We start from the raw sequence: 15,690 nt of genomic DNA, 5'->3' as shown, positions 1-15,690 counted from the left end.
ATGAGAATTGGTGATACACTCGGATGAATTGCTTCGCTCAATACTATTTCCAGTACCATCAGGTTTCTGCATAAACAGCTCACTTTATGACTTGAGAACGCGAAATTTACTACTAAATTCCAATGCGAGCATGCAGTATGAGAAATGATATATAACTTTGGAAATAAAAGATCAACTCTCACTTCTGCTTGCTGTTTTAACTTAGCATTTTCTTTCATTAATTTAGATTCCTGCATATCAGGAAAGTTACTAATTAGCCCAAGCCTTTAGATGTTGAGTTTATCATTTTACGGAATTTATCTCTTAACAAGGAGCAGCATGATTATATTTTTCATTGAAGGATAAAGTTTGAGGTCTTGCCTTTTTCATGAGCATATTTATCTCTTTAAAAAACTTGTCATTCTTCCCACAGAAAGACAAAGATGTTAGCACAAAAAATCTAAACAGGAAACACTGGAAAACACGGAAATGTAGGTAATAATACCTTTGTTTCCACAACATGGTTTAGTACTCCTTGTACCCTTTTCTCTAGTTTGATCAACTCATCCGTGTCAAGTCCTTGGAGCTCTTCTCCCTTGAGTTGCCTATCATAGTTATAATTGTGTCTCAACTGTGCAACGCACTTGAATATGCGTAACAGCAAATCTTTAATTCACAGCCATATTTTACCTTAATTCACGAGTCTTTTCCACTAGCAACTTGCTGAGCAAGCCATAGCTATCATTTTCCTGAGAGAAAAATGCAAATAGGGTTATTCAAATATCACACATGACATAACATTTTGTGTTTTTGACGTTATATTGTTGAAATATATTCTTCATTTATTTAGTCAAGTTCAACATTTATTTAGTTAAGTTCATTCATGTCTTTTGGGATTATTCATGTACTTGGAAAATATATGAATTATTTTCAAGATTTGTTTGCCTATAATAACTAGTACACGTATTTGATTAAATTCATGTTTTGTAAAACCTATGAAATATCAGTGAATGTACTCATTTTCCATAAGTTATTTATGAGTGTTAACATATAAAGTTGAGCATTCACTTGAATATTGTCTTATCTTCTAAAAGTCGTTCCATAAGTCATTTTGGGGAGTTCAGAAATAAAGAGAATATTCTTTTTCATCTTTCAAAAGTTTTCCATCTCCAAGTTTCCAACAAAAGTGGCATTAGAGCCATTTATAAGATTGTGGAAATAAGAGATCACAAACAATAATTATCTTTCCGTTCATCAACTCACTGATGATAACTATAATAAGTGCTGTATCCGTATGAAAGCATATGTTGGAAGTCAAAATTTATGGACTTGGTAGAGAGCGGTTTTGAAACTTAAAATGAAGAAGGCGGGTCTTAAACACGAATAGATTTGCAACAAGCAACTAAGATGAAGAATCAAAAGGCTCTTAGTACGATTCATCAAGATCTTAACGATACAATTTTTCAAAAGGTGTAAAAAATGCTACCATTCAAAGCAAGCATATGGGATTTTTAAAATTACATATAAATGTGCGAAAAAAATTAAAAAGGTTCGTCTTCAATCATTGACAGGAGAACATGAAGCTCTATCCACGAAAGTACCTGATTGAATTTCAAATTACTCTTCACGACGATTGGTGATTATCAATGAGATGAAAAGGCATCGTAAAGAAGTAAGTGATTTTAGTGATCAGAATAAAAATTTGATTATTACATGAAAATTTTAATTTTCATTGCAGTGGCAGTAGAAGAATCAAAAGATTTGGAAGAAATGATTATCGATGAAGTTGTGAGTAAGAAGAACAATATGAACCAAAGAGGTAGAAAACATGGAAGAGGACATAGAAGTGGAGAAAGAAATTCTCAACATCAATCCAATATTCATATAATTCAAGAGGGCGAGGAAGACAATCTCAAAAAAGAGGAAGAAAAGAATAATGGTTGAAGATATGATAAATCTCAAATTGAATGATATAATTTTCACAAGCTTAGTCATTTTGTATGTTAGTGCAGAAGTAACAACGTGGGGGAGCAATCCAGCTACGATTAAAATAAAGATACGAAAATGAATTTTACTCTTGAAAATACAAGGTACAAGGAGGCAATAATTCTTGGTACTTATACACCTAAGCAAGTAATCATATGTGTGGAGATCAATCTATCTTCATGGAACTTGAAGAACTAAATGACCACATTACATTTGGTAATGATTCAAAGGTGCAAGTCAAGGGTAAAATTCTCATCCAAATGAAGAATGAAGAACAATATATATTCAGTGTTTACTATATTCCTTTTATGAAGACAAATGTTTTGAGTTTTATCCAATTTTTATTCATAGAGTTCCAATCATATAGAACCAAATAATCTTGTGAATATTCAAAGTTGAGAAGTAGAGTGTTTGCAGACATAGGTCAAAGATTCAACATTACATTTGAAACATGGCAATTTAAGTTTTGATGGTCTAAACATCTTTACAAAGTGAAATATGGTGAAGGGGCCATAACATATTTATCATCCAAATCAACTTTGCAAAGAGTCTATGAAAAGAAATCAAAAAACTTTCCCAAAAGAAGCAAGTTTTCGAGATCGAGACTACTAAATTAGTACATATGGATCTCTATGGATCGCTTCAGCCTGCATAATTTGATAAAAGTAATTACTTCATTTCATTTAGTCATGACTTTTCTCGTAAAATATTAGGTGATTTTCTTATAGAAAAGTCTGATGCAATTGAAGCTTACAAGAATTTCAAGGCAATGGTGAATAATCAAAGTAGTCACAAGATCAAAAACTTATTCTAAAATCATGGTGGTGATTATATTAGCAACACATTCAAGAATTTTTGTTAAGATCATGGCATTTTTTCATTTTTTTTATGTTCACTTGTCTTCTAAACAAATGGCGTAGCAGAGAAAAGAATATGACAATAATGAAAATGACTTGAAGTATGCTGAAAACTAAGAAGATGCCAAAAAAGTTCTTGACTGAAATTGCTTAGTGTGCTGTGCATTTGTTGAATAGTTGTCCCACCAAAGTGTGCAAAATGACTCATCAAGAAGCATGGAGTGAACTCAAGCAAAGTATATTACATTCAAGTTTTCATAAGCATTGCTTTATCTCATATTTCGAAAGAAAGAAGGACCAAACTAGATGACAACAGTGAGAAATAAATCTTAATAGGCTATGATTCAAGATGAAAAGATTACTAGCTCTCCAACACAATAAATAAGAATGTGATCACAAGTAGGGATGTTGAGTTCGGCGTTGAAATTGGGCAAGAAGAAAACTATAATTTCTTCAAGAACTTGAAAGGCTTACCACTGGATCAATGGCAAAATCACTTTTAGAATTGGCTCCTTCTTTGCCACAACGAATATGTCAATTCTTATCAATGGTTTTCCATCTCCCTTTTTCTCATGCTTGAAACTATTTATTCTTCTTCGAACTTTTTTTTTCCTTTTTTTTTTTTTTTACATCTCCAATGAATGGCATTCTAGAAGCTCTCAATCAAGCAAAGACTTCCTATACGATACTAAAGCCAAATCAATGTGGGCATAAATTGGGACATACTGTCAATGATCTCAATTAAACCAATTAGGAAACGATTTTCTCTTTGCGGTTAAATTGGATACGCGACGTAGGATAAAGAAAAAGAGTTGAGAACAAGGTGATGTGATTCCGCCTTAATTAACATCATCAGCTCTACCTCCAAGATATATCATCATCTTCATCATCCTCAAGTAAAATACCAAATCATTTTAGATGTTTTCGATAGATTTGTAATGATACCGAAGAGTTATCTCAACATCTCAAGAAAATAACTTTATTTTGTTTATTTGTCCATCATGCGATTATTAATTTCAATGATGCTATTAGAAATAATAATGGGGAAAGCCATGAAAGAAGAGATCTATTAAGAAGAATGATACTTGGAAGTTAGTCATGCAACCTACTGGCCAAAAGTCAATTGGAGTCATGGACTTTTGAGGAAAAAACAATGTAAATGGTGAAATCGAATGCTAAAAGACAAATGTTGGTAGCTAAAAGCTATAATCTGGAACATGACGTCAATTATGACAAAATCATTGCACTAGTAGCTCTTTTTGAAATAATAAGACTTATCATTTTCATGGCAGCATAAAATGGATGTTCAATCGACATTTTTGAATGAATTTCTACAATAAAACGTATACATACTACAATCTCATGGGCAGGGACAAATTCAGGAGTTTGAGTCAACAGGGACAACTATTGACCATTTATCGTCGGCCACAATAAAATATTAAGAGTCTTTTTGATATCCATTCTTTTGCCAAAAAAAAAAAAAAAAAAACATTTTTGAATAGTGAAACTAAAAAAAAAAAAAAAAAAAAAAAAGCATTTTGGAATAGTGATTTGACAAAGAACGTGTGACTAAAAATAAAGAAAATTTTTGAATTTACGTGTAATATTATTTTATTGAAGAATGTATGGATGAAAAGAGTAGAGAAAAAATGTATTTTGAAAAAAAAATAGAAACCGAACAAGGCCTAAAGTTCAAATATAACAATTACTTCTTCAAATTGAACATATATAATCCTGTTATAAGAATAAATAGAACTCATTAAACGACAATGTAGCCAAATTTTGTATAATTCGAAGGAAGAGCGCAGATTCAAATCTTTAAAATTGTTTGTATTAAAACAGTTAAAACCTAACAAATATTATTTTGTTAAATTTAGCAACATAATTCAAGTGGTACCATAATGATTAAGTTTACAATAACCCTTGCAAGAGATCACAAGTTCAAATCCCCATTGCCCCTCTCCCTATTGAATTTTGATAAAAATAATACACAACAAATCTATTGACAAGGGATTCAAACATGAGACTTCAAATATGTTTATGCAAGCTCTAACCAACTGAGCTATAAGGGATGTTTGAAATTAGAATCAATTACCTTTAATAATCTACTGTCAAAAAATAAATAAATAAATAAATTCTCCCAACAGACCCTAGCTTGCCATCTCCTACATCCATCGTTGCTCATGGTATGTTGTGAAAGGGCACGAAGACAAGGTTTTGAAGTTGAAGAGAGCCTTTTATAGTTTATAGCAAGTCTCAAGGGCATAGAAAAGACTCGATAAATTTCTTCAAGTTGATGGATTTATTTGTTTGAGACAATTGGAAACTGGTTGCTAACAAGTTCTTAATTATCCTAGCTATTTAACATATAATTTTTATTTTAGCTTGTATGAACTAAGACTTTGCTGAATTTGACAACATTTCTCAAAAATGGAATTGGATTATTTATTAGAATTAGATGCAAGCAGAAGTATAAAGGGATAACAGAAATTAAAATTACATAAATAAATTTTTCGAATTGACCATTTAAGTGGGTAACTGAAAAGAGAATTCAAGTTTTAATTCAATATTCAAAATCAATCATCTTACTACAAAACCCTTAACTAGACTTTCAAAGCAAAACAATCTATAGAAAATTTATCTTTTTTGATTAAATTCCTAATAAAACTATAGTTCCTATTGGACATAAAATGATAAAAGTGTAATTAATTAACAGTAACAAAAAATAAACAATAAAATATGATATTAAAAGGGGATCCACTTGTACGACTCACCTTGGATTGGAAAAGATTCATCCTTGAATCTTTCGTCGCTCATCTAACACCTTATAGGGACAGTGATTTAATTGGTACGTAAATGACATAGATATTATCACAGATATCTTGCCTCTAGAAATCTTGAAAAACTTGAGCAACTAATAGACTTTTTTCATTTCTATCCCATTTTATCCCTGAGAAATCACCCAAAAATTCAAGTCATTGTGCTGCAAAATTTTGAAATTTCTAAATGTTTCAAGAAGTGTATTTGGTCCAATTCATATTGTTGTCCCCATGGAGGTTGCTCGCAAATCCCATAACCAACGTCAGCCCCTCAATTGCCAGAACACTATTCATCTTTAAATTTTCCATTTGCAAACTTATCTACAATCAGGCTTGTGACTCAACCCATCATCGCACCAGCCTTGTCAGTCATAACACGCATGTCGTGACCACCACCTCATGCCTCTTGCCCATCGCCATTGTTGTAATATTATTTTCTCCATTAGTTGTCAAATAAAATACTTGATTCCTCAGTCAATCTATTTCTTGCTTTTAATGTTGTCTTCTATGTGCAATCATATACTTCACATGTGTCATATTCGCCTCCTTCATTTCCAACAAGTGGTATTGGAGCTATTCTATTTCAATAAATTAGTTTTAGACATAACTATAGCAAAAGTGGATTTTTACGGCATGAATTTACGGCGTGCATTTATGACATGCCGTGAAAGAAAACTATTTACGGTATGCGCTATGTGTATGCAGCAAAAATACCAATAACTCTACATATTTACGGCGTGCATTTTTGCATGTCGTAAAATGTGAATATTCACAATGTTCTTTTAGGGCATGCCGTGTTTGTTAAAAAAAGTGAACTTATTACAGCATGCATATGCACGCCTTAAATACATTAACTTATTACGGCGTGCATACGCACACCGTAAATGCCCTTTTTTCCCGCTCTTCCTTACCTTATTTTGTTTTGTCCCAATTGTTTTCCACCTTTTACGAAACAGGGCCAGCATCTTTCGTCAAGGTAATTTCTATTCTCTTCAATCCATTCCATTTTCTAGGTTTTTGCTTCTTCTGAATCTGTAATCTAAAAGAAATACTCGTATTATCATCGAAATATTTTTTGTATCTATCAATCCCCTCTAAATTACTCATCCTCCGCATTTCGATTCAATTCCCCCTCATTCCTGTAGATCTTCGCTATGCCATATTTGTTTAGTAATTCTAAATTTCATAATTCAGGATTTTAATAGAGAGACAGAGCCCAAGTCTGGCGATTGGCGTCGGAGAAAGGGGATGGCGGATCCCTCACAAGTCTGCCAGTTGTTAATGCTTAAATATCTAATTTTTGCTTTCTTTGGATTAGGGTTTGAAGGAACGGTGGCAGGAGAAGAGTTTGCATAATTGAAATCTAGAGAGCTTTGTGAAAAATGCTGAAGATGAAATGTTGTAAAGTTTTTTTTTTTTTTTTTTTTTTGGTTGCTTGAGAGCTGATATTTTACGGGGTTTACTCTTTCTTTTAGGGTGTTTTCTGCTGAACTAAACAAGGAGAACTAGAAGATTTTGATTGAGTATTTCAATTTTGAATTGTTCTGGAGTTTTTTATGTTTGTGCAGATGGATTTGTTTGGCAGCCGGAGATAAAAATGGTAAAAAAAACTGAATTTCTTTTGGTTCAATTTATTAGTGTTGGTAAAAAATAAAAATAAAAATAAAAAATTATTGTGCAGAAAACATTGATTTGTTATTATACATAAGAAATCCACCTTTATTTTGCAGCTACGGATGTTTGAGCTTTGAAGTGTGATAAACGAGATTGTAAAGAAAGGGCCTTTAACGCATTGAGTTTTGGGTTTTATTCCTGTGAGATAGAATTGCTGATTGAGATGATTATATTTATAGAATCTAAAGAGAAAATGAAGGAAAAAGAGAAATGTTTGGATTCTCAATTATGGCATGCTTGTGCTGGTAGTATGGTCCAAATGCCTCCAACGAATTGAAATGTGTTTTACTTCCCACAGTGGCAAACCGATCACGCCTTAGGAAATGTAGATTTTAGGAGCTGCCCTAGAGTTCCGGCTTATATACCTTGTAGAGTTCCTACAGTTAAATTCATGGCGGATCCTAAGACTGATGAGGCTTTTACGAAAATGCGATTGGTTCCCGTTAATGGGAATGAGGCTGATTTTGATGAAAGTGGGGTTGTTGGGATGAATGGTTCGGATAATCCTAACAAACAGTATGGAGTACTCTTGTGAATGAAAAAAAAATTTGACCTAGAACGCTTAGATATGCTAGAAAGTTCGACTAACTTGATACAGTATCAAGTTCAAATTCTATGCGTTACAAAGTTTACGTTCTAAATTTCACTTTAACCAATTTGACCTTACGTGCGGAATTAATCTAACTAAAGTAATAAGTCACTTTAATTAGTTGTATAGGTGATTAATTATACAAGTCAATTAACCTATGTTGGAATGCCACAATTTGTATATTATGTAAAACAGTAAATAACAAATAATATGATGACAGAGAAACACCAACGTGGGTAAAACTCCGGGACCAAGTCAGTTACCTCCACTACACCAATTCAGCAAGTACAAGTTATACCAAACTCCGTCCCCAATCAGACCCGCTGCTCTAGTCTCACGATCTACTACTGTAAATACTTCTAGCCTCTTGCTAGACTTCCTGATCTACCTCCTGCAGCCCAATCTGCTGTTCATTACAACCTCCTGATCCCTAACTGATTGTATCACTAAGTGGAACACCAAGAACCGTCCATTCTTGTGCTTGTAACTGCGCCTCAATTCACCTCTCTCAATCCTCCAATGAGAGAGTCCCTTCCTCAATAGACTAAGGAAGTAAGTGTTTTGGGTTATGTAGATTCAATGTTTTTACCCGAAACAATGGTTGCCAAATCACAAGATTGATGTAGATGAAATCTCCAATTAATTGCACCTTGGATCTCTTCAAAGATGTTATGAATATCTTTTACAATGAAAGAATAATGTAGCAACCCCTTCAATTTCGTCTTAGGACCTGAGTATTTATATTTAACAGTGTCTAAGTGGTATGGGCAAAGTAAAACACTTCAAAAATGTGAAATAGGGCTTTTGCTGCATAGGAGTGTCGCTCGAGCGAGAGCCAGCGAGAATCGAGCGAGAGGTATTCTGTTTTTTTCGCTCGAGCGAAATGCCAGCGAGAAGCGAGCGATAGTGAACAGTCGTCAGTATTTTCATCATAACTTTCTCTTTCGATGTCCGATTGAGGTGATTCAAGTTCCTTTGGAAAGATAACTCAAAGGAATACTACTTCTAGAAATAGCCTTGTCCAAATTCCAACATTTTCTATGTGAAAAATGCATTGAAAATTATGACTGAAAATTCGGAACATATTTTGTGCGGCTCTTTGATATCCTTTAGACTTCCAATTGCATTCCGATGATCTTGTGTAATCTTCTTGGACATCTTAGGCTCCTTCAACAACTCGAACACTAATTTACCTCATCTATACAAATTGGACCCTAAGCCCCTGACTTTTACACCAATGTTCAATTAAGTCCCTGACTTTTACAGTTATACAATTTAGTCCATTTTGTCCACAGAATCACCAATTACACTTTTAGACCTAACAGTGAACCACAAGAAACTCGTAGCAGGTGATTCAGTTGTGTTTCTGAGGGCCAAAAATGGGGATCTTTGCATTTGAATTAGGCGGGCGAAGAGAGAAATCGATGGAGGACTGGAAACACCATCCCTGTGGAATCTGGCAGGTGGCAGTTGCTTCATGCCATACGGAGGGTTTTCAGACTTCCTGAGGGAAGATGAGAATAGATTGACCAGAAATGGTAGAGGAAATTCAGGTAGGAATTTAATTGGCCAGGGAAAAGTGAAGCCCGAATCAGTTATTGAAGCTGCAACTCTTGCTGCCAGTGGACAACCTTTCGAGGTGGTTTATTATCCTCAATCTGGCACTTCCGAGTTTTGTGTGAAGGCGTCTCTTGTAAAGGCGGCATTGCAAATTCGTTGGTGCTCCGGCATGAGGTTCAAGATGGCCTTTGAAACAGAGGGTTCTTCATGAATAAGTTGGTTCATGGGAACCATAGCATCAGTTCAGGCTGTTGACCCCATTCACTGGCCGGATTCACCTTGGAGACTTCTCCAGGTAATGCACTTAGTGTTAGATACGTCTTGTGAATCGGGTTATAGTTATTTCTGTGAGAAGTTTTCTTCTTTCTGGCTCTGCACAAATTTCTGCTCAAGCACGATGTTCCAAGGGCAATTGAATAAAATCTTGTATGCTATTCCCTTACAAACTTGTGATAATGCTGTTATATTTTGGATCATAAGTAGCTAGGTTCAGTTGATTATAATAATTACATGATATTTCCCACAAGTTTACCAGATATTTTAGGATTAATCTTCTTCTCTCAGTATGTACTCTATTAGTTTTTTTAACCAATTGTACTGATCAGAATTTTCAGACTATTTTTTGCTTCCCAAGTCTATTGTGCTGAAGACTATCGTTGTTATTATATATTCTCATGTATGGGAGAAGTTTATAACTTGAACTGTTGGTTGAACTTATATCTGTTGGTTGAGGCAATGGAAAGTATTGTTATATTGGTTGGTACATTTTATTTATATGATACATGTTTGGGTTAATTTTTCATTTAAGCTTAGAATAATTAATTAGTTTAATGTTGTTTATAATGCTAGCTTGTACTCAAAAATATTTTAATTTTTATCTTAGTTGAGTTGGAATTGGATTTACGTAATTATTATAGGTGTTGGTAATCAAATAAATAAACAGATTTTTAAAAATTAAATTAACATTTATGGCGTGCAAAAGCAAGCTTTAAATGGTAACAGGGTCACCTTTCACGGCGTGTGACAAGTAAAAACTCGAATTTACGGAGTGCAGGCGCATGCCGTTAAAAGTAAAAAACTCGCAATCATATAACTAATAACGGCGTTCGTAAACGGCATACATTGCACGCCGTAAAAAGGTGTTTTTACGGCTTGCAAGTCCTTTTTGTTGCATCTGTTGTGCAAGTATAACCAATGTGGCCACCTTTTGTGCTACTTCAAGATGTTAGAAGATACGTCTTAGTTCATGCCTATGGTTTCCATTATCAATCATGGCACAACGACAACTAACTTGTCCTCATCGATACATTGTTAGAAGCGTAGACTAGGCTATAATACCAATTGACACGGGTGGACGCTAGACAATAACAAATACAAGATTAAAAAGGAAAATGCGTGCACGAATTAACCATTTAGGTGAACAATAGAAGAAAAATCTCAAACTTTCTATTCACTTTCAATCCTACAACACAATTATAACACCAAATTACTCCTAAGTAGACTTTTATGCAAAAAAAATAAATAAATAAATAAAATCCAGAAAACTTAATATTTTGATTAAACTCCTAATCCTAATAAAATCGTACTAAATATAAAATGATAAAAGACTAATAAATTAAAGTAATAAAAATAAAAAATATAATCTTAAATTAAACGGGACTATTTGCATCATAGTAATTGCCCACATGGGGCTAAATACAACAAAACATAAATCTACATTTAATGAGCTGGAAATAATCTTGTTTGCATTATTTAATCTCACATGGTAATGTTTAAAATTTACTGCATTAATCGATGTTGAAGTCTTATTCATCTTTATTTTCTTGTTATAATTTCAATATATAAAGCATAAACACAAACGACAAATTTAAATTCAAATTGTCTATAAATGGTGTGATCTCACTTGAAGTTGGAGAGATGGTTGCCCTAATTTGCTCGAGTTCTCTGATTGCCTTCCATGCCTTTCAATTAATTCCATCATGCTGCAGAATATAACATGGGGGAACAATGTTTTCAACGAATTAAACTAGGGGAAGACAAAATAAAAATCAAACATATTTTATAAATAGAATGGCATGTTTGGTATAGAATAGAAAACTCAACTGTATGACTTATTGCATATTTTGTAATGAATACGAAACTCAACAGTATGACTTTTTTTTTTCCACTTCGGTACATACATTCAACCATATTAAATTCTAGAAGGTTCGTTGAAAATGCATGCAGTTTCATTTATTTTTTGCATAAGATTTTTAAGAATTGGAATCAATATGTACACCTGCATGTCCCAACTAGGTCAGCACCTATTTACCACCCTCATCATCTATCGATCCCCAACATTTTATTAGTAATATTAAAATGAAATAGTAATCAATATAGAATTAAACTTAACCGGCTATATATAAGTTTTCAGTTTTTCCCTTCAGGTGACAGCAAGAACTATAGCGACCTTATTTATACTTGTATGAGTATGAACTTAATACCACTTTGAAACGTCAGAATATATAATACTAAACCATTTAAGCTATTAGATAACATAAATTGATTAAATGTTCTCATAGACGTTGATTACTACTCGCAAAATCTTATATAAAGATTTTTCATTTCATATGTAAATGTGAGAGCCAACTTTTGAAATTTCTATAGGTCTATGTCTTGTTTAAGCAATAGAAGCAACCAGTGTAACTGTTAAAGATGATATCTGATTGAATAGTAAACCAATGGAATTTTTAACCAATCTGGTGCAAGCCAGAATCAGTATTTTCTAGTCGAAGCTACAAGGCATGCACCAATTTCATAATTATGGGTGGCTAAATACTTCAACTTAAGACATTTGCATGACATGATACCATTTTATAGCACATTATTTTTAAACTTTTAACACATTGAACAGAGTATTTACTCGACAAGACAGTGTTGGATAGGAAAACAACTAATTTCTCACATGTTTAAGGTGAAAACCTTAGACACAAAATAAAGAAACCAAGCCATCTCTCACTGACGGCGCTATTTCATTCATGACTTGTACTACCCACTGTCCCACATTGACTCTCAAAATGAACATATTCAATAGTATTCACTGACTATTGAAGATCAAAAGATTTGCTGAAAACAACACGAGATACTAGAATACTTTCAGTTTTGTGCCATCCATGTGTTCACATTTTCCTGCCCCCCACCACCTTCACCAAAAGCTACTTCACAAACGCAAACAGCAGAAAAAACTTGTGATATATATGATAGATCAGTGTACCATTCGCCCCTAGTTTTGTTCGATCCTTTATATCACACTTCTCGATTATTTGCATCCATATTGGAGCTACAATTTTCTACCTAATAATTTCCGTTACTGCCCATTTAATTCGTACCTTCTCTGAAGAACGTTCTCTCTAATCATTCTCACTGTGGTTTTAGCCTATTAATATCTTTAGCTTTCAATACAAATCTAGCTAAGCGATTGAGCTCAGTAGCCAAAAGCATCAAAGCTTCGTCCCCAGTAGCATGTTGTGTGTGTGTGTTCAAGAGAGAGAAGATCAAGAGATGAAATTAGAATACCTTGAGCTAGAATAATGGAAGAGTTTTCCAGTGGCAGAAAAAACAATTAGGGCAATCTCAGCATCACAAAGAGTGGAGAGTTCTTGAGCCTTCTTAAAAACCCCTCTTCTTCTCTTTGAAAAGGTCACTTGGCGTGCAGTCAAGTTATCAATCTTCTTGATCTGAATCTTCTGTCTCACCATTTTCAAAGTGCACTCACTGCGAACAGATGGTACGTATATCTCGTCAGTTACAATAAGAAATATACAGAGTTCAAGGGACGATAAAGAAGTGAAAAGAACTTCGGTCTTTGATAGAAAAAAGAATGATTCTTGATAGAAATAAGGAAAAAAAAAGCGCGGGGGGGGGGGGGGAGTAAGAGGATTTATCTATATATCTATAAAAATATACATATTAATAAACATGCATAAATATAAATAGAAAAGTAAGAGGTAGTCAGTTAGAAGAATCATTCAGTTTTTTTTGCATAAAATAGAAAGCTTTAACAATGTAACATTTTCTAATTCAGGGAAGAGATTAAGACCTCCACCTGCAGAAGAGAAACCCTAGAGAGAGAAAGTAGAAAGCATCCAAAGTTAGAAAGCGAGCTGAAGTAGCAGAGAAAATATAAAGTTGGTTTGCAAATTGCCAAAGGAGAAAGGGGTTCATCTTCATTGAAAGCGAATTTGCACTTTTGTCTCCAACGTTTGAAAGTGTAACAAACGTACCTAAACCTTTTTTAGCATTAGTCATCCCAACATGGGTGATTATTGGGGTACATGATGTTCATTTTGAACACCCTTATATAAGAGGTTATGTACCCCAAGAAAAATTCTTCCAATATTTCAATTTGTAAATACATTATACATCATTCCCTCCATATTGGTCATTAATGACGAAATTGTCTTTTTAAAATAAATAAAAAATTATTAAACAACAAAAAAAAGGACAAATTAAAATATTAACCTATAACCTTTCACAAAGGACAAATAGATTTCATTTAGAATAATTAAATAATTATTAATACATAAAAAAATTAGAAAAATATAATTTACGATCAAGCTCACCCAACCAACTCCATCAATACCAACATCACCCCATCCCACACATCGTAATCCACCCCTACTTGTGATCAAATTTGTCTTCCTTTAATTTAGAACTAAGGCATGCTTTTAGTTGTTATCTTTTGTGTTAGAACATTTGTTCTTGAGCTCAGATGTTATAAATTTAATTTAAAATATGCAAATACATATTTTTTAAGAGTTTAAATGGTAATATGTTTTGACATAGTATCAAAGTATTCAAAAGATAATTTAAGCTTAAATTTTTCCTCCACTTATTTATTAACACTAATATGTTATTTATATAGAGTTGAATATATAGATACTAAAACACAGGTCGAAGTGCTTGTAGCTTATGGTTACTTTGTTAGGGACATTTAATATGTCAAGGGTGGGGGGCAACACTCCGCGACATTATACAGGGGTATTTTTGAATTTTTTTAAATATCTCATACGAATTATAGTGAAAGTATGTGCACGAGCACGTGCATATTGTAACCCCATTATGTTCGTATAAAAATTAATCTACTTGTACAATCACAATTGACGATGTTTGATGTTTCAAAATCTGGACAATTGATTTAAAAAACTATTTTTAATTTTTATTTATTTATTTATTTATTTTTGAAATTGATGAATGTGATGATGATTGTCAACCATCATTGTACCTATAGCTTGATTTTTCATATAATAAAATCATAATTGCTTGACTCCCATGGATGTAGGTCTATCATTGATCCACTTAAATCTGTACATGTTTGCTCTTGCTCTCTCTTTGTTGATTGCATATAGTTCATTAATATTGCCACATTTATTAGAACAAATAAACAAAAATTGTATCTTATCTAACACGTTAATTTTAAATGAGGGGATCCAACACAAATTATCCGTGCTTATAATAATCTTGATTCACAGATTGGAGAAAATTGTTATTGTTGAGGAGGAGAAACCACACATACTATTTATCTGCCTACTTTTTCTTGAAATAAGGGTCAAAACTACTAATTTAGATTTTTCATGTGAAATTTTAAAAAATGAAACAAATGAATTGCACTTGTGAAAATCTTAATTCGTAATAACTAAATAATAGTTAGAATTTTGATATTTGAATATAATTCATCCTCGTAATGAAGGTTGCACTATTTATGGAACACATCATTTTTCCAGTAAGGTTAGGACCATTGCCCATTGAAATGACAGTTCGAAGGCCTCAAGTTCGAAGACTTTTAAGCACAATGGAACTCAATAATTGTTAATTTATTTGAGTTTAGCACAAATCAATTCTAAATCAATTTATCGATATAGATTGTTGACATTTCAACAGTCGAACATAAACGAAGAAATTACAATATTAATATTCTCAAACCAACTCCTAACAATCACAATTTAACTAATCTAATTTTCAACGACGAAGCTTTTTTCTTAACCTCAAGGTTTAATATTAAGCCCATATTTGACAATCATACTTTTGGAAAAAAGAGTTTTGAATAATAAATTTTAGGAGAATGAATGGTTAAAAAGTAGGAAAAAAATATTTGTGTTTACGTGCAAAATATTTTATAGTGTGAATATTTAATTGAAAACGAGTATGTAGAAGAAAGAGTTTGGAAAGTATAACTCTCAAATCGGGG

The 15,690-nt window shown here is 33.0% G+C and overlaps 1 protein-coding gene across 1 annotated transcript; it reads right to left on the bottom strand.

Annotated features, from left to right (window-relative positions):
- Positions 1-3: 3 nt before the first annotated feature.
- Positions 4-13,784, bottom strand: LOC111411313 (MADS-box protein SVP-like; the record flags this gene model as incomplete). The annotated part of the gene is made up of 8 exons (XM_023041855.1): positions 13,543-13,784; positions 13,020-13,217; positions 11,368-11,446; positions 670-728; positions 485-584; positions 361-402; positions 183-230; positions 4-66 (listed from the first exon to the last, which is right to left on the bottom strand). Coding segments are annotated over exons 1-8 (798 nt in total), but the record flags the coding sequence as incomplete, so codon positions are not given.
- Positions 13,785-15,690: the final 1,906 nt, after the last annotated feature.

This window comes from Olea europaea, chromosome 15 (assembly GCF_002742605.1).
Source record: "Olea europaea var. sylvestris chromosome 15, O_europaea_v1, whole genome shotgun sequence".
Lineage (NCBI taxonomy): Eukaryota > Viridiplantae > Streptophyta > Magnoliopsida > Lamiales > Oleaceae > Olea > Olea europaea.
The sequence above is the reverse complement of the archived record's forward strand: the minus strand, read 5'-3'. Positions and strand labels throughout refer to the sequence as shown.